This window comes from Salarias fasciatus (assembly GCF_902148845.1).
Source record: "Salarias fasciatus chromosome 7 unlocalized genomic scaffold, fSalaFa1.1 super_scaffold_4, whole genome shotgun sequence".
NCBI classification, from domain to species: Eukaryota; Metazoa; Chordata; class Actinopteri; order Blenniiformes; family Blenniidae; genus Salarias; species Salarias fasciatus.
This window is the reverse complement of record NW_021941229.1, coordinates 14,691,726-14,716,567: the sequence shown is the minus strand read 5'-3', so window position 1 is coordinate 14,716,567 and position 24,842 is coordinate 14,691,726. Positions and strand designations below refer to the sequence as shown.

Genomic DNA, 24,842 nt, shown 5'->3' with positions numbered 1-24,842 from the left:
AGTATCATATTCAGTCAGTGACCCACGCGCACCAGCAGAGGGAGCCATTACGTAGCTAACTTCCGCATGTTGCTCTTACCTTCTTCCGCACAAGCTCTGCGTGTGTCACTGTCTGCCACTATGATATGCTGAAATTCAGATTTCCAAACTGTCTCAATGAACTTGATGATATTCAAACAGCGACTCTATCATTCATGTGTTTTCAGTAAATGCGAGTGATTTTTTTTATTCTGAAATTGCCCGGAAGTTGTCAGTTGCTCACTTCCGGTTGTAGACGGCGTTGCTTTCGTTTTGTGTCTGACCTTTCCCTCACGTACTCCCAGCTCCAACTTTCTTATTATTGTTACTCTGCCTGCAGCCTTGAAAGTGTTCGGGGTACGTAAACATTTTGCTTTCCGCTTCAGCGACACATATTTCAGGGTCTAAGCCTTCAGTTCACGGCAGTGGTTGATTTTTAATTCAGGTTAGCGATACTAGCACGTCTTTATTTACTAACTTCACCCCAACAGCCTTCGTGAAGTTGTTCACTTATGGCTGCCACATCGATAATATCACGTTAGCTGGATCACTGAGCACTCTGTGAGAAAATACGACCTTCACAGAAGTTTTAAAGCACTGTCTTTCAGCTGTTTGACGTGGTGACTGTAACTTCTGGTCTGCAGTCAGGAATCCGCCATGGGCTTTCTACTGTCTAAAACCATGGACGAAAACCTTAAAAGGCAGCAAGAGTTCATGCTCCACAACTCGAGGCTACAGGTGAGTCAAGGTGAAGCTGCACCCTCTTAGCGTCATCCATCACTCTGTCACACTGCCTCATTCCAAACTCCCAGTTTCCTTCTGTGGAAAGAAAAACGAAAAGAGGACCTGCTGAGACCCCACAGAGCCCTGATAACAGAGAATGATCAAGTGTGTGTGGGTTTACAATAAGAGGCAAAATGATCTTAAAAAGATCTGTCCTTAGTTTTCCAAGATATTTCAGTGTTTCCACTAAACACTGATTTCCCTCCAGATGTATCATTTCAAAATTAGCTTTTAGTTAAAAACATGTTTACGTCTCAACACCTTTCGAAAACGATGTTTCCGGATAAACGCAAATCCCAAATCAATTTAAGGAAATAAACTGTGTTTTCCATCTATGATTAAGTACAAATATATTCAAATAGGAAAATCATTAATCAGTATAATATATCCCATTAGTAAGCAGTGAACTCAAGTAACAACAACTGTTTCAGTTTCACTGAGTGAACATTTTCCATATAGTTATAATTTTTGTTTAAGTTTTTGAGGCTGAAGTTCAGCATGCAAGAACTTGAGGTCGTATAATATTTAAAACGTTCACATTCACATGTATTCATCATTCCTTTGTTTTTCCACTTAGTCTCCTACTAAGACCAGAATTGCACTTTGTAATAATTTCCATTCAGAAAACACAGGTTTTATTGCATTCATCATTCAATTTCTTTTTCATTAAAACAAAATGTATTTTTTTCCTGTTTTTGCAGCCAATTCACTGTGATTTATTTGTTTTTACAAGGTGCTGAGCAGCAGGTGGAATATGTGACAGCCATAACATCAATGATATTATGCAACTGGGACCCAAAATATTTGTTGTGAAGCCTGAGCCCTAATTTTCTCCTGTTGTCACAGCTATAAACATGGAAGACAGTGACGCATATAATCAAGCACTGCCATTTGAGCCTCAGAGCGCCTCCAGCCAGGTGGTGATGATTCATAGGTGGATGTTCGACACATTTTAATGCAGTTCTATAGTGAGTGTGCATTGTTTTATTGGCACAACCTACCAGTGTATTCATAATGTTCAAAGTGAAAACCTTTGCTGGTTTTGTTTGAATGAATTTATTTAACCTTTCAGAAAACTTGTCGAGATGCTTGGCAGTTGTACATTATTCCGTCACCGTTTAGATTATCTCTTGACATCAGCAAGCTGAGCCCCGCAATTTTAAAATATCTTAGCAAAAGCTGTGCTGTTGCCTCGACCCTCCATTAAGATGTCAAAAACCGCTGCTCGTCAGGGTTTTCAAGTCAGAGCAGTCACAACTAATTGATCCTTCATGTTCCGTCACCTGCTGGACTCTGAATTCGAAGCCTTTGTGTTGAAATCACAGCCCCCATCGGATGTTCTCACTGGAAATGGATATGGCGATGACGCATTTTAGTCACGGCAAATGGCATCTCTGAAAGAACTTAAGGAAGGTTTATTTCGCTTTAATTGTCCGGTAATAACAGGTTTGTCCCGTGATTGAATTAGTGTGGGTGTAAGTGTAACGATTGGACGAAGACCTCTCAATTGGTTTTCTCTCTATTTTATTATACTGTCAGTGGCTAAAACCCTGAGGACACTTTCAATATATAGGATGAACAGTATGGCATAAGATAAAATGTAGAGGATGAAAAGAATGGTTCAAAGGAGAAGAAAAACACATGATAATGGAGTGATGTTGGCTGAATCAGATGAAGAAAGAAAAACAAGTAAACACATTTATTTATCGCAAATCTCCTCATGAAAAATGTAACTGTCCTGTGAGGGAAGACTTTTCTCGATTGTTAGTTTGCACCTAGTTTACACTGAGGATGAATAAATTCCCTCTGATGTTTGACATATTCATGTCGAATTTATTCATCTGTCAGATATTTTGACTTTTACACAAAAGAGTTCTGCATTTTATTGCCTCTCTTGATTTGTCCTTTTTCGTTTCTTCTAGACGTAGCTCTTTGGTTCTGTGACTTTCCTTGGAAAGTCACACTGAGTTTATTTCCTGCTTCTGAGCTCCAGAATTGTCCTTCATCACACACACACACACACACACACACACACCTCCAAGTATGTAGACCGTGATAATACACACGTGTTTTCCAAACAGCCTTGCGTATGCTTGCAGCTTTAAGAAATGTCAGTGACTTTCCCACCTGGTTTCGGGTTTGTTCTCACTTTGCCGTTGGACTCACAGCGGCTCATTTCGTCCTCTCACTTTTCCGTCACTGCTACTTCCTGTCACGGTTTCAGAGACATGTCGTCCGCTGCTGCTTGTCCAGTCTCGCCTTAAAGTTTCCCAGCTGTCACTTGAGTTACTTGGAATTACAGGAGCAAGGTGTTTGTCTAAAAGTAACACTCTGTTTTGTCGATTTCACTTTTAGAGCTTTATTGATGCAAAAACAAACCATGGAAATAAACTATAGTAATGATCACTTTGTACCTGAAAATACAGTACTTTGTACTTGAGTTTATTTCTGAAATTACAGCTCAGTTTACATGAAGAACTTTTTGAAATGTTTATATTTTATGTGTTGACACCAGGAGAATGAAATCTTGAAGACAAACCCATCTAAACAGGATAAAGATGGGATCTTTTTTTTAAAAAAAAAGTTGGTTTTTGATTAGAGTTTTTCTCCTGATCATGCTTTGTTTATTATGTCAAGCCAAACCAAATCTTCTCCTCCTGTTCCGTATCCTTCCTGACCATACGTCTTTCATCAACGTATCCTAATATTGTCTTGTATTTTCAGTGTAGAACTGTTGTTCAATGTTTTGCTTTCGCTATAAAAGAAAACAGTTTGATTCCAACTAGTATTCATTACGTATTGTAACTCAAAATATCCAGTTCTGATGGCTAATTTTTTTTCATATAAATCTAATCAGAATCCAAGCAGTTATCCATTTATTTATTGAGGCAAGTTTCCTTAGAAACAGTTTTCATCCTATATCACTGAAAAACGTGACTTTCTGTGAGTCATCTCTTGATTTATCTATCTTCTGGATGGGTTTTATTCCTGTTGGTGTCTGTGAGTGAAGCGGTAGATGGAGTATTGAAACAGCACAGGCTCTTTAGTGCTTTCATATTCAGAGAAATGGTGTGCATGGCGTCCAACAGATGTGGATTTTCCAGACGGTGGAGAGTCACCGCTGATAGAGATCAGGAGTGATTGTAATTGTTTTAATTGATTTTAAGTGTTTTAATTGTAGTGTGTGCAGTTAACTTCCCGTTAATAAGCATACTGCAGATTATATAAACATCATTTCCCTACTTTGCAGCTGTTTTCACATTCATCTGGTGAACAGGTGAAATTTGCATTTAAGAAAACTGAACCGTCAGATATCCTTAAAACTTATTGTCATCAATGAACTAGTAACTGCAGGGTTTTTTTTTTTTTCATAGCAAGGGGTTTTTTTTTTTTTTCACTCTGTGATAGAATAATGTTGAATGTGTTTTATGAACTTCACGGAGCCAGACTTGTCACTAGTGGATGTTCTCTGCAGCGCTCTGCAGACGATAAATAGGATGTTTGAACCGCTGGGAGGGAACACAAGGAACAGATGACTCAGACTGAATTTAAAGCCAGCGAGTCTTTAGGTAGCATTTTAAAAACAAGCCGTGTACGTCTCGGCCCGACATGCAGAGACACCTCGAATCGCATCTAACTGACTCACTCAGGTTTTTCCTTTGTTTTTAAATACCGGGTGTTTTCAGTACGTTGGCCTGAGTGACGCCTCACATATTAACTGAGATGCTAACCCATGGAACTCTATGAAGGAGAAATCATTCCTCTACACGTATTTCCAATGAAACAGTGAGGCCCGGTCAGAAATGTTGAGCATTATTGGTATTTTTATTTGAAAATCAAAACTTTAGTTTCAGTCTTTTTGTTCTGATGCGTGTGGGAATCGATCTGTTTGGTGAAGTTTGAGAATCATGTTTTTCTGCTCAAACATTTGAAATACTGTTTTCATGTTTATCTGACAGTAATGTGTTGCTTTTGGAAAACGCCCAATCCTCAAATCTACAAAACAATCTGCAGCAGTCTCTAGGCAGTTTTCATTTATTCAAATCACACATCCTCCATATATGCCATCGCAGTGTGTAACTTCCTCTTCGGTACCTTTGGAAAAAAAAGATCCAATCGCAGCCTGATTACATTGTTGACGTATTATTAAACACTTCCTGCGTTTAGCTTCAATTTCAACCTGGTTCAGTTTTAATGAAGCATCCTTGACTTTAATGAATCAGCTCAGCGGACGCTGTAAATGTCCTTGATCACAAAAGCATTTCCTGCAATTTCCAATATTTTGTCATCCTACTCGAATAAAAGCATGAGCGTTTCGCCCCAGGGCAGTGAAATAGCTGCAGCTTCTCCCTGGTTTGGGAGAGTAGCAGGTCCAGTCAGACCTGTTCACAGCTGTGGATTCCCAAGGTTGATTTTACAGTGAGCAACATCATCAAATTTTCCAGAGAAAGTTCTCAAACGTGAGCCAAGTTTCCTCCAATCTTCTCAGTTTAGGATGCTCTCATCTGCTTATGTAAGGTATATTGACGTATTTCTCAGTTTGAAGGATATTTGCAATTGAATTCAATATATATTTCCTTGATAAATTTGAAGGATAGAATAATTAGCAGTTAATTGGATGCTTTAATATCTGAAATAGTTTTGGTTGTTATATGGTCTGTTTAAAAAATAAATAGCAATTTTTGTCATGTCCCATGTTTATTGATTGATTAAATTATGTTACTGAAAAAAACAATATATTTGTCAGGTTTGCTGTGGAGCCCCTGAGCAAGGCGCTCAACCCTCTAATGACTAACCCAAATGCTCAACCCACTAATGACTTTGATGGTGATCTGACCCTTCAACCTATATAACCGGTTTATCTAGAAACCGATTTTGTGTCAAATGTTAACTCCTCCCAAGTCAGGGCAACACTTAAAAAAAAAAAAAAAAACGTTGGCAAACATTTTGGTTTGCTCAGAAACTGCAGACAACAGTGAAAGATTAGACTTTTTTTCTGTGTACATTAAATAGTGTTGCATTAGGATATATTCTGGCTTCATCTTTTGAAAGATTTCTATGGTGTTTCATGGTATTTGAGTGGAAAAATAAGCGTCTGATATTCGCTGCAGTTGATCACCCTCTCCATAATCAAGCTAACAGCACACTTAAAAATCAGATTGGATTAAATTAGATGTGAGAGATAATTGAGCTTCATTAACCAAAGTGGTTTTTACTGTACTTTAACCTTTAGGTGACGTGTTGGACAGACGACTGCGTTGAGATATTTACGGAATATGCGGTTTTTCTTCCTTTTTTGTCACTGAAGTTTATTAGTTTCCTTCAGCTAATTGCCACCGCTGATGCAGGAGAACAGGGTTCTCGGTGTAAACGGTGGGTTTAAGTGAGATTTACCTCCCATAAACTCTCCCAAGCGCTCTGTGCTTTTTTTAAAAAAAATATTTAAATAGATAGATAGAATAGATAGAAACTGAACGGGCAGACAGTTGTTCGCCTCTGATGAGTAGTTTACATCTATTTAAATTCGCACACTACTCCGTATGGTCAATATGTGCTGGACTGCTTCCCTGATGTGCTGTAATTTCTGTCATCCATGGAAGTCATCCTCCCAGCCGATTGGTCCGTTTTGTTAACCTCTGCAGCACCACTGAGCGGATGTCGCCATTATCTCACGTAGAAAAAGCAGCTCGTCTCTTTGACATGTGAACTTAACGTAACGTAAAAGGCTTTTCAAATGAAAACGTCACTCAGTTGCATGATTGCTGTGCAGCATGTGTGAAGAGAGGCTGTGTTCAGATGGAAGCTGCAGACAAAAGACTCATCAGCATGAATGTATCTGACATCCTCACCCACTCTGGCTTCCATTTAATATTGAAACGTTGGGAATCTGTTGTAGCTGTAAAAGCTTTACCAGTACAGAAATTGTTAAATATTCTCTCATATTGTTTTCACATAAATACAAGTGTTTGGATTTTATTTTGCTTATAAAGTATAAACACATTCCACATTATTTAAGTGTATCTGCAGGTGTTTGTTGCCTGTTGTCACAGATGTGTTGTCTTATTGCGTGTTCTCTCTTTTTGCTGTGCCGGTGTGTAGATGGAGCGTCAGATGCTGATGCAGAACCAGATGAGAGAGCGGCAGATGGCCATGCAAATCGCCTGGTCCAGAGAGTTTTTGAAATACTTTGGCACTTTCTACGCGCTGGCCGCTGTGGGACTGACTGTCGGGTGAGTTTATTACAGAGATCAGAGCAAGTGGTCTGTTTCAAACATCCACACGATGTTTTCATATTGATGTTGATTCGTTTTAATCTGATTTAATCTGAACTGTTCAATCTTCACTCTTACCAGATGTTTTTTTTTGCTTTTGGTTTACTTAACACTTATACTGACTTTATCCAAACACTACACTCAGTCTAACTTTAAAACAACCTTGAAAGTTAACAACACACACTCTGAATGTGATTTTCATTTACTCAATTTTCTTAATCTTAGCTAAAGCCAAAACTTCAAATCAAGTCTCCCCCGAACATTTCAGTGTTTGGCTTACATGGACTCTGACCTTTACCTCCTCACTGAGTCCTCCTGGGTGCAGGAGCACAGTGGAATAAACCTGTCGACCTGGACGTATGTCAGATGCCGCCCTCACTGAACTGAGGCTTCACAGCTTCTCAATAAAATCTTCACACTTTGGTCCACATTAGTCCAGCTCAGTCATGCCAGAAGACTTGCGCTACCGAAAGGTGACGTTAAAACCACAGAGAAATCGCCGAAGCCTCGTAGTTCACTTGACCTTTCCCACAATCTGTTGTTCCGTATTGTTACTGATTTTATTTTAGATGTTCTAAGAGAACAAATCAACAAATATCAATATATATGTTAATTTAAATGTGTTTACAGTCTGTGAGGTTGCAGAATTCAACACTGTCACCTGACATGTCCCCAGCCTGACTCCTCCTCACATTTACAATGGGTGCATTGTAGCATTTTTAAAGAATTTATGTGTAAATTATGGTGAAAAATAAGCATTTGGTCACCCACAAACGAGCCAAGTCCCTGCCTCTCACAGACCTCTTCTTTCTGTCCTCCACTCCTTATCTGTATTAATGGAGCCTGTTTGAAGTGTTTATCTATATAAAAGACACCTGTTCACAGTGTCACACAGTCAGACTCCAAACTCCACCTAAACCAAAGAGCTGTCGACGGACACCAGGAACAAAACTGTAGACCTGCACCAGGCTGGGAAGAGTGAATCTACTGTAGGCAAGAAGCTTGGTGGGAATAAATCACCATCTGAAGTTTGCCAGAGAGCACATTAATGATCCAGAAGAGGATTGGGAGAATGTCATGTCAGATGAACCCAAAATAGAACTTTTAGGTACAAACCATCAAAGGTGATATTACAGAGTATTGAGTTGAACTTTTGTTATTGACCAAATACTTATTTTTCCTCATAATTTACAAATAAATAATTTAAAAATCCTACATTGTGATTTCCTGGAGGGTTTTTTTCTGACATTCTGTCTCTCACAGTTGAAGTGTACCTCATAAAAAATATTTTAATCTTTCTTTATTTGATTTTTTTTTTTTTTTTCTCCCTCAGAGCCATTAAGAAAAAGCGTCCAGCCCTGTTCGCCCCGATCATCCCGCTCAGCTTCATAATGGTCTACCAGATGGACAGCGGCTATGGGACACTCATTCATCGTATGAGAGGTGAGGCTCTCCTCTCTATTCAGCATTTAATAACCTCACATTAAAAACATGTAACTGGCGTCCAGCACACTGTCGTAAATTGTAGTGCAGCTTCACACCGTTGTTAGATATGAATATCCTGCTGGCGTCACAGTGTATTGAAGTCCCAAAAACACGTTCCTGCGTAAGAAAAAGCTTTTAAAATAAAGTGCTCCCTGTTTCCTGAAGGCTGTGAAAATGATCTCAATGAGCTTTACTCATGATCATGCAGCGTTTCTGTGACCGAGTAGCTGAAACCCAACAATTCCAACTATAAAGCTGTACCATACAGGTCACCCACCGATCTGCTTAGTTGACGATTTGCTGCCCACACGCTGATCTGACACGGCACGACAACGCACTGCATTCCATTTCACCTCGCACAGGGGAGGCCGAGAATATCCTGAAGAAGGAGAGCGACCGTCTGGACATGCCTCTGGGGATCCCGACCTTCGATAGCATAGAGAAGGCCCGGCGCGCTCAAAGCCACCTCGCCTCCTTCCTGGAGAAATAGCACTTAAGTTACGTTGTGATGAGTCTGTCGTCCATTCGGCGCATTCACCTGAGCTGCTTTTGCTTTTTTTTTTTTTTATGATGGACTTTGTGAGAATCCATGGTTTGCACTAATATCGTATCACGGATTTCAAGTCAAAGTTTCGGCCATATCGGTGTGTGTAATCATGCTCTGGTGCTTGTGGGTTTGTTATAATAGGTGCACTAGTAGGTAAATACTTTCCCGGCAGGTAGCATGAAGCAGACTGGCTTATATGCGATATTGAATCAGATGGGCAGTTATTTAGAAATATGCAGCCAGCGTGGGGAGCTATCACGGCATAGAAATTAAACCACATTAAGCAGACAGATCATTGCGCTTGCTTGCATTTAAAGCAGCTTTTTGAAACATTAGACTACCAGAGGGTAGAAAATCTCCTCACTGAACGGAGCTGTGGGACACAACCAGGATGCACTCGACTCCCTGTTTATCACAGATCTATATCTCAAATCAGCTGACCGTAGATGAAATGGACAAGTTGGAGTTAGGAAACAGCACAAAGCTCCTCATACAGTCAAAGCTCAGTGTTTTTGTGCAAAATTAGTTTTTTTTTGTCTGTATAATAATTAGCAGATAATCAATAGGAAAACAATGGTGCTTTATGTTAGAGGTTCAGAGTCTGACTTTATCATCCGATTGATACTTGATCATCAATCAGATCAACACAGTCATTTGAAATGCAGCATGTTGGTAACAGGATCCTGTCCATGTGTCTGCTGCTCCCTGTCTCCCCCTGGTGTTTCTAATCGTCCAGTGGTTTTTTTTCCCCTTTGCTTGTTGTGACAATGAGTGTATCCACCAATTTTTAGCATCAGTGTCATTTTTTTTTTATCAAATACAAGAGGAACCAGGAGGTTCTATGAAAAATAAATTCATAAAATTCAGATGTTTTTCATACAGATTCATCTTATTTAATAAGAAAAATAAAGCAAAACATTTTTTTTCCCCATTTTTTTTTGGGTCACTGAGATTTAACTTCCTCAGACTTTCATTTTAGATTTTTTTTTTTTTTAAGAAACATCATACAGATTCTCAACGCTGACACTTAAAGATCCACTTTCCTTCCAGCTGTATCCTCAGAACAGAAGTTGAATGTAGACACCAAAGCTGTTTCTCCCTTTGCGTCATTGAATGAATGTAAATTGTCATAAGGCTTCGTCGCCGTGAACAAACTCATTTGTTTTTCACATATTGAGAATATATTTGTACATTCAATAAAGACAAAATTGCACAGATCTGTTAAAAAAAGTTTCTTTTTTCTTATTGTTTTGTTGATCCTTACAAAAAGACCTGTCCTTCATTTCAAGCAAACACACACACACACACCAGATGATAAAGCCTCTGTCATCTGTCTTCACTGCGGCTCCTTTTTTGTCTTCCAGCTGAGGTGATCTGTGAGTAATGTCCACAAAGTCACACTTCACAATATTCTCATATTTTTGAAGAAATAACTTGAAGTGCGTCACCGTCATCAGTCTTAATGACGCGTGTGTCATTGTTTCTTTGCGTGTGTGTGTGTCTGGGAGGGAGGAAACGAGAGAGAGAGAGAGAGAGAGATCCTCCTGATAGGTTGTTGAGTTAAGCAGTGACCACCACTATAAAAGCTTGTATCTACTAGCAGCTTAGAGAGAAACTCAAGAAAACAGACAAACAGAGGCTTGTGTTTGGGGGAAAAAAAAAACAAAAAAGAAACAGAGGAACAGGAGTGGTGGAACTCAGGCGACGCCACCTGCACAGCGAGAACGCGGCCGGCTCGTTCAGCGTTACTTTGAGTGAAGATGCTCTGGAGGCTGACTCTCACCGTGGCGGCGGTGTGCGTCGGGGGCGTCTGCGGCCGCGTGGAGGCAGACCTGATGAGCAGGCTGATCATGCCCAGAGACTACGGGGTGAAGCTGTGCGGCAGGGAGTTCATCAGAGCGGTCATTTTCACCTGCGGCGGCTCCCGGTGGAGACGGTCCACAGAGGACCTGGGTGAGTCATTATCTCTGATTGATTTGTTATTTGTGGCACTCTAAATAGTCAAAAGTGGGTTTAATATATGAAAAAGTATAGAAATATTGAGGTTTCTGCAACAGTTGGCTTCCAAAGTCATTTCTTTTTAATTTTGCAGATCTTTTGCGGTGGAGTTTCCTCAGTCAGATCACAGAGGGGAGCGACCAGCACATCTGGCGTCGTGGAGTCCAGATGACAGATCCCTACTCTCCCCTCCACGCTGCTTCCCCTCGCTCCCTGACAGACCTGCTCTCCCTTTACGGAGCTGTGAGTGACACCCAGCAGCAGCAGCAGCAGCAGCAGCAGTTGAGCGATCCCAGTCCGTTGGAGGACTCTCAGCCGCCTGCAGATTTAACCGAGCAGCAGGAGGAGGAGGAGCCGGGCGTCTTCGACTGGTCCGCGGCGAGCAAGAAGAAGAGGAACTTTTCTCTTGGCGTGGCCGGCATGTGCTGCACCCAGGGCTGCACCAAGAATGATATCGGACGCTTGTGTTAGGGAGGACAGGGGGCGACGTTACAGGTTTCCTCACTCTTCTTGACTCACTTGATATTTTCTGAATGTCACTTTGCACCGTCTTCAAATAAATTTTGAGAACTGTGTTCATGTGTGTCCTTGAGCAGCATCTTAAGCCGTTTGGAGCAGTAAACGGATTCCTGACTAGTTCATTTGTTCCAACACAGCTCACTAATTCACATGGATGTCATTTAGGCTGCTGTGATCTTATTTCCAGGCTTTGTGCTCAACATCAAGCCTGCATGGCCATTTTCTGTCAATGCCCTAAGGAAAACTTCAGAGGATTGAAGTAGTTATTCTTCTTTAAACTCTATAATACTCAACAGGGGAAAAAAAGCCAAAAACCCAAATAGAATCTCTTCAACTCCTGCTATATTATATCCTCAACAGAATGTTTGACTATTTTATGTGAAGTCTAAACTGAAGACAACTACTTGTCGGTGCAATATATAATTTTCCTAAAATGCAGTACTATCTGTTGAATTCACTTATTTTTTTAAATAAGAAGAAAATCAGCAGTTTAATTCAGGAAAATATACTGAAAAGCTTTTCATGTAAAATTCTATACATTTCACAAAACATATTTGACTCTGACAGCACCTTGAAAAAGTCAAAACCCTTAAATAATCCTGTCTGAAATTAAAATCCAGTTGTGTGATGTACGGATGTATTCAGCACATTTACAGGCTCTTCACCATCCTCATGTTTAACTCAATGGCAGGTTCACACGTTTTTAAGTAAAACCGATTTCATCAACAGAGACGCTCTGCAGAAACTAAAGGCACCGCTCCTCAATACATTTTCACCTCAGTCAAGAAAACCAATGACTTTTCCCATGAGGCATTGCAGGCATGTAACATAGAGAGTCTACACACAAAGGCAGTGTCTTTATTTACAGCGCCGACGTCCTCCATAAACAGATGACTGTGGTGTGAGTCTGTGACCTGCTGCTGCTGTTGAGCCCAGTTCAGGGAAACACAACTGACCAGTTACTGGATAAAATAATGGAAACGCATGAAAGAGCTGGAGGCGACTCCGGCCTCCACTAATGAACCACAGCAGAGTCTCATCACTTTCATTCACAATTTCCCCCTGTAGGCCTGCTGGTTTCCAAACAGCTTCCCCAGCTCCTGGTGATCTTCAGGGGTCCAGGTCTGTCATTCAGCTCATTAGATGCCAGCTGATAAAAACAGGCTAAACAGAAGTCCACCACTGAACAAAGTCAATAACTCTTCCTGTATTAAAACTGCCTCAGTTTGGTGATGGCAGTGGATGCAACACACATTTCTCCTACAGCTGATTTGGTCACAGGACACGAGAACTGCTCAGAGTTCAAATATCACCATCACTCCAAGCTCTCTGCAGTCAGTCCACACACTTCATTGTCCTGGTGAAGTTTGTCAGGTTTGACTCTTGTCACTGCAAGTGAAGAGTTCATAGGGGACAAAACCAACACTCCAAACTAAAGTTGTGTGATATCTGCTTCACTGTAAACTCAACAATCAGCTTTTAGCAGACCAGTCTAGTCTGCTCAAGCTCTTTATATCACAAGGTGGAGTCGTGAGCTGCGTTTAGAAGGAAGTTTACGTAGATAATTAGGTTCCTTGTCTGGCAGAAACTACCATGAAGCTGGGAAATAGAACTAGTCTTGCATTTCCATCTCTGTAAAACACACAGTGACATCAAAAAACTTCCACATTTTGAAACTGAACCTGGATCAATAGCGCAGCAGTTTCTTGGAGTCGAAGCGATCTTTGTAATTATGCTCCACGATCCGCTGGAGATTCCTCCGTCCTGCAACATTCCAGTCACATGCAAAGTAGATGCTTTCATAAGAGGAAATATCATCAAGCAGGACACACCTGATGTGGTATATTTGAAAAACTTCCAGTGGATTCTTTATGAGGACAGTTTCATTGTGGTGGCCAAGCAGGAAGGTGAAGCCATTCACACACTTTCTTTGCAAGTTGCAAACAGCCACACCCGAAACATGTCCCTTCACACAGCCCAAGATATTTGCTTTAGAGTTCATTTATTTTTCTTAGTTTTCACACTGTTTAAATGAAGTGCACTAATTTGTTACCTGCACTGTAACGCACTCCTTTGTATCAAAGTTTCCCTAATGCTCAGAGTCAGAAGGAGAACAGGAATAACTAAAAGAAAGTGTGACTTCAGTAAACACAGGAACGTATAGCGTTACATCAAACTGCTTCCTATAAATGAACTGAAAAATCATCACATGAGATTTTAGTGAATAGGCATTTCCATCATCAAAACTTACAGGGAATAACAAACATTTGCGAAACTTTCAACAGTTTAATGCAACTTATCAATTACACCCAGGGGATGCACTCCACCACACAGACATGCAGAGAAACAGAAGGGAGGTTAGAGGAAACTAGTCTCAAACTCTCAGCGATGAGGAAGTCCTGCAGTGCTGAAGGCAGGTGAGAGAATCACACCGAGACGTGACGGACCACAGTTCAGGACACGACACGAAGCTGTTTCCCACCTGCAGCACAGTGACGCTGATACCAGGGTCACTGAGTCTGATTGACTGAGCTTGAACACTAAAGCAAACCTCGACCTCACAATAAAAACTCTACAGTATTTAAACAACTGCTGTTCATTCTGAGCTTCCTCAAGTCTTTAAGCATCCTGGTGACGTGGCTCAACTCAAACTCAAGTCATTTCAGTAACACAAAGAACAACGTTAAAAGAATGAAAAAAGGTTGACAAGAAAAAAGATCATTGAAACAGCTTGTGTGGTTTTCCTGTGAAAAACCTGAGACTTTCAAATACTCAAAAGGCTAAATGTGAAGGTGAGATAGACACGGGCCAGCCACAGAGGTGGTACAAAACTGACCTGACATGTTTTCACATGAAGACACATAACATTCACACCTGTGCAGCGACACTGGGTTTGATGCCGAGCTTCGACAGGATGTTCCAATTTTAGAAAGTGTTTTTGTGAGCTGTAAGAAGCAGAGAGGTGGGTTTAATTTTTTTTAAAAAAAGACGTTAATATTATTATTAAAGAAAAAAAATTAGTGAGAGGCAGTCTCCAAAGTGAGAAAACTACTAGCTTAGAGACTGAAAAAACAAAACAAAAACTAGACTATTGTTTTTACCAGCACAAAATGGCCAATGGAATAAGAGAATACATTTTCAAACTTTGCTTTCCAAATTTAAATTTAAAGTTGGTGAAATGAACTACTTCCTGTGTTATGATCACAACCCAAAGACAGCATCTGTTAGGAGAAGGCTCATGTGTGATTCTTGATTTTCTTCAGATTTCATTTGAAACAGTCCATCTCCATCACTGATGTGTTTTCAGTAAATGTACACAAAACTTTATCTGTCTGTATTCATTTTACTTATTTATTCATTTTGAAATTAGTCAGAAGGTATTGGTTGTCTTTTGGTTGTGATATTTTGATATTGATGATATTTTCAGTTTGATGTGGACCCCTGTTTCACATAGCACCAGCTCTGTAACGTTCTTAGAATTATTATTACGCTGCCTGCTGCCTGAAAAGAGTTTATGGTTTGTAAATATTTTGTTTTCAGCTTTTTAGGGAGTGTTCCCTAAAAGAAGCGTGCCGTAAGCTTAGCCACCACTTCAGTCAGCTGTTAGCCACCATGAACATGCTCGTTTTTTACAGGTTTCCTAAGAAAAAATAAAAACTTTCTTTGGGAGTTTTCAGTTCCAAGATTTAGGACACAGGAATGTCTTCAGCCTTGCACAAAGATGAAAACAAACCCTCTCAGTCACATGTCTTTCCCCTTTGTCTCTGTCCCAAACTATCAGCTTTCCAGTCAAAAAACACCTAAAACACCTCAAATGTTGGCCTCTCCCTTATATAAGTCCAGCCCAAACCTTCTTATTCAATCAGGACACTCTTACCAAACACAAGGTGTATTTGAGATGCCATAACCTATGTATGTGCTGAGACACTAAGCATTTCAAACACCTGTCAGACTTCTGGTGAGTGACATGCTGATTGAGTCGGCCTAAACGGCGAGAAACGTCTTTGTAAACTTTTGCCATAACTTTTCTTTATTATAATGTAATTTTTTGTAATTTTTTTTTACTTAGGACCCCAGGAAGACTAGCAACCACCACGGTGGAAGCTAATGGGGATCCCTAAACAACAATAAACAAACAATTAACACCATTGAAATTTCTTTCTCCATGCAGTTCTACAAACCAACCACATGGTGGTGGTGTTGCTCGCAACATAAATTCATATAACATAAAGCCAAGATGGTCACATGGTTCTGGACGAGAAATGAACTATGTGATTTTTCAACTTGAAAGCAGATTATGATTTATGAAAGGAATAAAAATAGTATGAAAATAATAAATGCATACAAAATATCTCCAATCGATTCTGTGTGATAACATGATGTGTGGTATATTTCAAATCATTACCAACATTATTATACAATAAAAAAATAAGACAGATTTATTACCGTGTTTTCATATTATTACTATTATTATTTTTTAATTTATTGTTCATATTATCTTGCCTCTCTTTCATTGCTGCCCTTTTGCTGCTGCAACAATGCAAATGTTTCCATTGTGGGACAAATAAATGATTATCTTATCTCAATTATCTTTTCTTAATATGAATTTTCAAAAATATCTGGAAAAATATCTTTTTGGGATGTAAATAACTTTTTTAATTCTACATGACCTAGCGCAACCCCAGAACAAGTATATACCTAAGTTGGGAGAATACTAAAACTTTATGAAAAAAAAATCCATAGATTCAAAGATAACAACAATATAGAAAAATATAAATATAGCATTAGCAAAATAAAGTAAAGACAATACAATGTGGCACTTGGATGCAGTTGTTCAGATGCAGTTTGTGCACACTAGAATAGCCGACATAAAGATGTAAGTGTGTGTGTAATAAAGTGCGTGTGTGTCTTAAGGTGCGTGGTGTGTGTAGGTCCAGGCTTGGTTATTGTTTAACCAATATGCCAATATTTTAAATGTACTAACCTGTTCAAAAAGTGCCAATGGAATAAAGATTTTGAAAAGAATGAAAACAAACAAAGAAATGAACAAAAACAGGTTAATGGCTCTTTTCATTTTGAGAACTAATGCTTTGCATCTTAAACCTTTCATTGCATTATTTTCTTAAATGTAACCGATTTTTTAAATATTTTTTTTCTAAATTTACAGTAGTTCGATGTGTGCTTTTGAGTGTATTATGAATAAAATTATAATCGTTAGCTTTTTCATCGCTTCTCCAACTATTCCACATGAAATGTAAAAAGAAACCCATAAATAACTAAAATATTACTAATAAATAAATAAACATTATGCACCATGAAGTGTGTTTGCAGTGAATCCAGCTCTGTCATTCATGTAAAGGTACTGCGCTCACGTGAAGGGAAGTCTTCTGGGTCCGATGCGGAAGAAGAGCAACTGAGGTTTTAGAAAAAAAAAGTGCCCGTGAAGCCGTTTGGAGGCATCCTGCTCCGCCCTCCTCCTCCTCCTCCTCCTCCTACTCCTCATCTTCTTCTTCTTCTCCCTCACCGCCGTCGCCCTCCGCGTCCTCCAGTCTGACACTTGCCCGCTGTGTGTCAGTCGGTGTGTGGAGCTGGAAGGACGGAGCCGCGGAGTGTGAAAATGGAGGTTTCGGGCAGAAAAATGTGAAGAATGACGGAATGGCCGCTGCTGTCGACGGAGCAGAAGTGAAGCGGAGCCGCTGTAGTTGACGTTTCTCCCGTTAGACGTGCAGCGGGGAGGACTCCCGAGCTGGAAGGCACTCCGGCAGAACGACTCCACTCACTTTGGGAAACTTCTGCAGCCACGACAAGCTCAGTAAGTCACGTGCATGCGTGTGTGTGTGTGTGTGTGTGTGTGTGTGCGGGGCTAGTTTGCGTAATGTCAGTAACAGCAGGCGCAGTTATCTTTCCAATTCAGAGAATAATTTCCCTGCCTGTCATCTCAGTAGTGTGAGACAGTGACTCATTTGTCAGCACTGAAGCAGTTCACCCCTCAGGATTGAAGCGCGTACTGGGATTGAAAGCTCCTCCCAAAGAAGTTATTACAGGAGCAATAAAATGTAAGTCATCTATTGATCCATCTGGTTGAAGCAGTTCAGGGTCACAGAGGGCTGCAGCCAATCCCAGCTGACTGTGGTGGAAGGCAGGATCCACCCCGGACAGGTCACCAGTCCATCTCAGAGCAAACAGAGAGACAGATACCAACGCTCATTGTGACCAGTTCAGCTTAAAATGCTTATTTTTGGACTTGACCACACAGGAAGAACATGTACTTTCAGAAAGTCTCCTAAAGGCTTCCTCCACCAATCAACAACAGCACGTCTGATACTGAAGGTGTGAATGTGATGCTTGTCCTGTGAGTGACTGCTGACTTGTCATGGTTCGACTAAGCTGGATGACAAGGACTTCATGCTGAGAGGGGAAGGGAGCGTTGAGATTAGGATCATTCTGCACATGTCCTCCAAATGGACTAAGAATAGAAAAGCATATTGATTCTGGAGGTAATGATCATCGTCTTGCAGTTGGACTGTGTGGAAAACTTCTCCCTCAGAACTTAAAAACTTGTGACCCAAGGACGGCATGCAGCACAACGGTATAGCCTTGTCTCAGTGTTTTTATAGAACATAATAGAAATACTTGAATAACCGCAGAGGGGGATTCTCGTGCCAGGCTACCAAATTCTAAAGGAGGGAATTTATTTTATTCCTTTTTTACTTTCAATGTCTCATGTTTGATCTATGATCTTTGATCTATCTTCCATTGGTATGTGTCACTTGGAGTTGATTTTTACATTCTCACTTAAACTTTAGCTGGCTGTCTCGACTTTGTGTTAATCCCTTACTGCATCAGATTTCTGACATATTCAGATGACTCTTGTTGGGAGTGGTTAAATTCATGTTCATCGTGTTGCAACTGCTGGGTGTATTGCCAAGATGTTATCGGCCGTCGGACATTTTTAAATAGATGTACCAGATATTTGTGCACAGTTTCCCACAGGGTGAAATGAGACCAGGGTGGATGGAGCTCTCTTGACTTATGTCCATAAAAATGGGCCCCAAAGGATTATTTGAAGTTTATTGAATCAGTCATTTGTAACAAATAGGGATTTTTAGGTTTTGCAGTATCTCTTATTATAATGCTGAACAGTCAAATGAAACCAGTAGATTGCAGCACAAACATCGTCTTGAACCACAAGTGGTGATAAATCGTTTGAAAGGAAGTTTTTTTTTTCCATCATCCTAAGATCAAAGCTTTTCTCTGTCTTTTGACTAAAGTTTGACATCGTAGTCCTTAAATGAATAGGACTTTCTTGTTGCGTAACTTGAAAATAAGTGCACTTGTAGTTTTTAATGTTTGATGTTGTGCACATGACCGAAGCTGAACGTCACAGATGAGTCGACCAGATTCACTGTGATTGGCTTTTCAATTTCAGTTTCTGCTCTCGCAAATTCACGGTAACGCCAACGTGTTTTTAGCATGTCATGGCCCTGCCAGCTAAAGGGAATTTTAAGAGGATGCACTTTTTCTGTGTGGAAAAAAATGGGCAAACTTTGATGGGATGTGTCAGTACAGCTTTGCTGTCCCGATGTTGTCTCCTCATGTGGTTTACCATTTGAATTCATGTTCATCACACAGATTATATTTATTTCTTTTTAAATGAGCAATTCTTTTTATTTTTCAAGCCTCAAAATCTTCTTGATTTTAGAGAGAAAGGTGTATTTCCTATTTTCCATAATCAACCTTCAACCAATGCCACGTATTGGAAACTGCTGTGCTGAGGGAGTAAAGACAGAAACAACTCACTGTTGGTCCAGGTTACATTAGGTGGCTCATCTGTTTTTGGGATTAAACGTGCTGTAAATGGTGCCTCAGTGTTTCATATGATTCAGTTCTTTCCAAAGAAATGATTCAGCTGTTTGAAGTCAGCGTTGATTCACTGATCAAAGCATTTTTTATCCAGGTCTTTACAGGAATGTTACCATTTCTGACACGCACACACGTAATGTGGGGAAAGTACTTTACTCTTGTCATCAGAGATCATATGAAGCAGTCTGGAGCAGTTTTATTCAGGTCACATACAAAAAAAAAACCTGCATGGCCAGGTGACAGAGACTTGACTGCTTCATATGATTCAGTTCTACCCAGAAACAGCCACTCATTTTTTGCCAGCATATTGCCTGTATTCTCAGGAATGTCTGAAAAGTCCAGACTTGTGGCTGGAATTGAACGCCATGGAACAACAACATGCAACGGTTTGACATTTAGGGATAAAAGCATTTAGTTTTTTCAGTTTTTGCTTTACTCGGGTTCGAAAGTCCAAGTAACGCGTTCAGATTTTCTTTCACTGAACCTCGGTCGTCAAACTGTGTTATAACTGTTTAATAAACAGACTTTTGACATACTCAGTGCGACGGCGTAATCACCCTAATCGATGCAGCTCATGTCACTGTCCTGACATGAAACTATGGTCAGCTTGTTTTGTTCATGATCTGGACACAGAAGAAGGCTCAGGGCCAGAGCTGAGGATGGTTCGGTGAAAAAATTGTGCTCAAACAGACTTGATCATTGTTTTTATTTCCTTTACTGAACCCTAGGAGATAACATGACCCCTGCTCATTGTTCATTGTGCATCCCTGTTCATCTCGTAGAGAGTAATATTTAAAGACAGATTGTTCTGTAAATGTCACGGGATATTTCCTCTTTCCTGAATAAAACCCAGAGCTGTAGCAGAGGTTATTACCATGGTGATCTGTCTCTTCCCAATAGGAGCAGACAGAGGACCTTAAATGACTGATCCATAGATTTAGTCAATGTAATACAGCAAGCTGTCTCACCTGTCTTTCTCGTATAAACTTTTAGGGAGTGTAAACACGCTAAACCAAATGCATCAGTGACTGTGGAAGTGTGTGCATCAACAGAGACATTAATGATTTGTGTTTCAGTCCAGATAATTTCTTCCATTTCAGTCAGGAAACTAATCTTTCAGCTTAAAAGAGAACGAGGTTTGACAGCCAGTGAAGTCATTATTGGTGAAATATGAGTTCTTTTGCTTTAAGTTGTCATGATTGGTAAAATGACTGAAGCCCCTGCTCCTCAGCAGGCTGTTTTCACAGACATTCATCCCTAAGTAAACCGAGTCTGTTAGAATTTGCCCAAATGTGAAGTAACAGGAAAGGTACAGAGTTCTGTTTGTGCTGAGTTTGTGTGGTGACTGGGAGGAGGACTTGGTTCTCCTCCAGGTTTATGCTCATATTACTGTGGTATTTAGTGAATAATCTAACAAATCCTGCAGATCCTGTGAGGCTCTCAGATCTTTGCTTCTTTATCTGAAGAAATCTGGCTGCTGACCTGGTTATTTTTGATGTTTTGGCGACAATTTTAACAACACATACAGTGAAGTGTTGACACACAGACTGTTGAATAACACACAGAATCAGCTTTTTTTATACTTGGAGTAGCTGCAGTTCATCTTCTCCCTGTGTAGACATGGATTTGTTTCCATGTACTTCAATTTTTCATTCTACAGTCTATATACACTCACCGGCCACTTTATTAGGTACACCTTGCTAGTACCGGGTTGGACCCCCTTTTGCCTTCAGAACTGCCTTAATCCCTCGTGGCATAGATTTAACAAGGCACTGGAAACATTCCTCAGAGAGTTTGGTCCATATTGACATGATAGCATCATGCAGTTGCTGCAGATTTGTCGGCTGCACATCCATGATGCGAGTCTCCCGTTCCACCACATCCCAAAGGTGCTCTGTTGGATTGAGATCTGGTGACTGTGGAGGCCATTTGAGTACATTGTCTTGTTCAAGAAACCAATCAGAGACGATTCGAGCTTTATGACATGGCGCGTTATGGTTATTCTGCTGGAAGTAGCCATCAGGAGATGGGTACTAAGGGGCCCAAAAGGTGCCAGGAAAATATTCCCCACACCATTACACCACCACCAGCAGCCTGAACCGTTGATACAAGGCGGGATGGATCCATGCTTTCATGTTGTTGTCGCCAAATTCTGACCCTACCATCCGAATGTCGCAGCAGAAATCGAGACTCATCAGACAAAGCAACGCTTTTTCAATCTGCTATTGTCCAGTTTCGGTGAGCCTGTGTGAATTGTAGCCTCGGTCTCCTGTTCTTAGCTGACCGGCGTGGCACTCGGTGTGGTCCTCTGCTGCTGTAGCCCATCTGCCTCAAGGTTCAACATGTTGTGCGTTCAGAGATGCTCTTCTGCATACCTCGGCTGTAACGAGTGGTTATTTGAGTTGCTGTTGCCTTTCTATCAGCTCAAACCAGTCTGGTCATTCTCCTCTGACCTCTGGCATCAACAAGGCATTTTTGCCCACAGAACTGCTGCTCACTGGATCTTTTCTCTTTTTCGGACCATTCTCTGTAGACCCTAGAGATGGCTGTGCGTGAAAATCCCAGTAGATCAGCAGTTTCTGAAATACTCAGACCAGCCTGTCTGACACCAACAACCATGCCACGTTCAAAGTCACTTAAATCACCTTTCTTCCCCATTCTGATGCTCGGTTTCAACAGCAGCAGATCGCCTTGACCATGTCTACATGCCTAAATGCATTGAGTTGCTGCCATGCGATTGGCTGATTTGAAATTTGCGTTGACGAGCAGTTGGACAGGTGTGTCTGATGAAGTGGCCTGTGAGTGTGGTCTGTATATTTTTTTATATATATACATGTATATAGTCTATAAACACTGGTAACTCAAATTTCCCCCTCAATGTGAACATGATCATGTGTGGTTGTGTGTCTCTCTGTGCTTACACTGTTACGAACCAGTGACGTGTCCAGGGTGTGTCCGGATTGAACAGCAGTCCTCTGGGATCAACTCCAGCAGTTTGTTACTCTTAGTTGGATAAAACAATACCGAAGATGATGGATGGCTCTGACTTTTACATGGAACAGGTTTTTGAAACATAAAATTGGCAACGTTATTTATTGGGCAAAGCACTGGTTTGCTTTTAGCTGGAAATTAATGAGAAAACAGCCTTGGTGTGGTGTCAGTTCAGTTACTAAACAGATGGGGGTCTAATCAACAACTGCTCTTGTTTATATACAGAAGATGTTGAGTCAGTGCTCCAAGTTCATTTTGGGAGTTGAGACGCACCATTTGCGAAAACGCTGTCTAATGTAACTCAGTTTCATCCGTAACGTCTGATCACTGCAACATTACAACGTCATAGAAGGATCCTGCTTCATGCATGGCACAGTCCAACATCCAGCCCTGTTGTCCTCAAGCAGATGATCTGTCTTCAACAGCAGTGATGGCCAGCAGCTGTTTGGCATGGCCAGAGCAATGTGCTCACAGGACAGTCACCCCGGTTGAATTCTCGATCCGACATGTTTTGAGGTGTGTGCTTAAGGATGCCAGCGAGCACACTGATTCAAAGCGACACCCACTCACGTCCTGTTAAGTGCACCATGAAAAGTCCACACCCAGGGTTTCTGTTGCTGTTTTTGCTGTAATTCAGTGAGTGTTTTTTACGGGGGTTTCCCTTAGTACTTCACAGAGCTGAATCCAGGTTGAGAGCTTTCGCTCTTACGGGCCGGTTCGAAGTCAAGTAGAACCAGGTCAGTCAGTTACCGATAATAATACTGTTATTATGATTAAACTGGCTACGCCAAAGTGTTCATAGCATGTAGCCCAGACAAGCTGAAGATTCATTACCATCTTTTTTTTTTCAGTTTTTTTTTGTCATTGTTGTTGCATGTTTTCCCGTTTGGAATGCTTGATTGATGGTTGTGTGATGATCTTGTGTTGTTACCTGACCATATATTATGAGTTCTTTATAAGATTCTGGTGTTTTTGCAACTTGAAGTATCATCACATTCACACACGATTTAAATGTTAAAGTGGTTGAATCAGTTGTCTTTTTTTCTCGATTCATTGACAAGCGTTTGCTGCCTGTAACTTACCCTTGTTAACTCTGTATTACAAATATATTAAGACAAAACACGACCAGTAAACACGACTAATCCAAACTAGCGGGAGCAATTGGTACAATACTGTGGCTTCTTTTTTTAATACAGAAAAGAGATCTTGTTAATTTTGGGGAAAATAAATATAGCAAATATTGTTATTCATATGCAGATAGTGATGATAAAACAAGACTTTTTTTTAGATCTCATGATGTAGTTTTGATGTGTTGTTCTACTATCACAGCCACTATGTTAACATGCTTATCAGTGTTGAACAGGATTGTATTGACACCATTGTATTTGCGTGTTCTGGTGTCAAAGAGTCACATTATTGGAGATATTGTCACTATGAAGGGTATCTTGATGTAGAGATTAGAGGTGTTGACTGACTCACAGCTTGAAGGTTCAAACTGGTTCACTGACTGGGTCTTTCTGTGTGGAGTTTGCATGTTCTTCTGGATTTCGCTCTTTTCTCTTGACACAATAATAGGTTTAATAAGTCAACCAGGGGCTTTGAATTTCCTGTATGTGAATGTTTGTGGGTAGTTATTTAGTTTTCTGTGATAGATGGGTGACTTATTCAGGATGTCAGGACGTACTTTGCCTTTCACGTCGTGCTCAGTCGGGATCAAGTGGGTGTAGATGACTGATGGATGATTGTTGCCTACTGAAGCAGGACTCGATGTTTCTGTTAAAAAACACACGGTCAAGTCATTTGATGGATGCTTTTAGACTACCTTGCGAAGCGGTAAGGACGTTTTCTTCCTCAGTTCACATTTTTACTGTGTGGTTTTTTTCTTGTAGCCACATCGTGATTCGTGACTTTAACAGGATTGGTTTTAACATGTCACATCGGTGATGGTTGGGACCCTTAGGCTGAATTTCAGTTTTAAGGATATGATAGTATTTCCATTTTAATGACTCCGACTGCTCAGACTGAAATATGAAGTTTTTTTGTTTTTTCCCCAGAATAAAACTAGCACTAAAACTGTTTGTCAAAGGACTTAATCTCATTCTGCATTGGGTATAACGAGCGCCGAGGCTAATGAAATCAAATCGACCTGCTGAAAACTGCCAAAAGCATGGTTCAGTGTTGCATTGAACACAAAAGGCGTTACTGGTCTGCACGACACGGCGCATAATCGGGCTCGTTTTCAAGTTCAAAATGTTACTACTTGACTTTCAGCAGCTGGGGCCAGTATGCAGCTTCTCTAATTCATTCTCAAACATCGTGCATCACAGACATCATGTTTGTGAAATTCTCTTATAGGTCAGAATCAA

The 24,842-nt window shown here is 40.6% G+C and overlaps 2 protein-coding genes and 1 long non-coding RNA gene across 9 annotated transcripts in view; 2 read left to right on the top strand and 1 right to left on the bottom strand.

The window, feature by feature from the left end:
* Positions 1-217: 217 nt before the first annotated feature.
* Positions 218-10,322, top strand: plgrkt (plasminogen receptor, C-terminal lysine transmembrane protein). The gene is made up of 5 exons (XM_030084453.1): positions 218-375; positions 663-756; positions 6,901-7,031; positions 8,407-8,516; positions 8,921-10,322. The coding sequence occupies exons 2-5, from the start codon at positions 676-678 to the stop codon at positions 9,046-9,048; spliced, it is 450 nt and encodes a 149-aa protein (XP_029940313.1). The 5' UTR covers positions 218-375; positions 663-675; the 3' UTR covers positions 9,049-10,322.
* Positions 8,904-17,655, bottom strand: LOC115382634 (uncharacterized). 5 transcript variants are annotated; one of them, XR_003930584.1, is made up of 4 exons: positions 16,936-17,655; positions 14,497-14,567; positions 13,676-13,745; positions 8,904-13,386 (listed from the first exon to the last, which is right to left on the bottom strand). It is a non-coding gene; the product is annotated as an uncharacterized LOC115382634 (long non-coding RNA). The 5 variants fall into 5 exon arrangements; XR_003930585.1 differs by having other exon boundaries at positions 16,995-17,655; XR_003930582.1 differs by having other exon boundaries at positions 13,676-14,567.
* The window catches only part of jak2a (Janus kinase 2a), a 22,762-nt gene continuing 15,038 nt past the window's right edge, over positions 17,119-24,842 (top strand). The window contains exon 1 of one of the 3 annotated variants that reach the window (XM_030084451.1): positions 17,119-17,434. Coding sequence is in view for 1 of the 3 variants with exons in the window: in XM_030084449.1 (XP_029940309.1) it covers positions 24,284-24,309 (26 nt within the window). In the remaining 2 variants the exon portion in view is untranslated. Of the gene's footprint in view, positions 17,435-24,268; positions 24,310-24,842 lie in introns of those variants that run through there. The other 2 variants (XM_030084450.1, XM_030084449.1) reach the window with 2 other exon arrangements.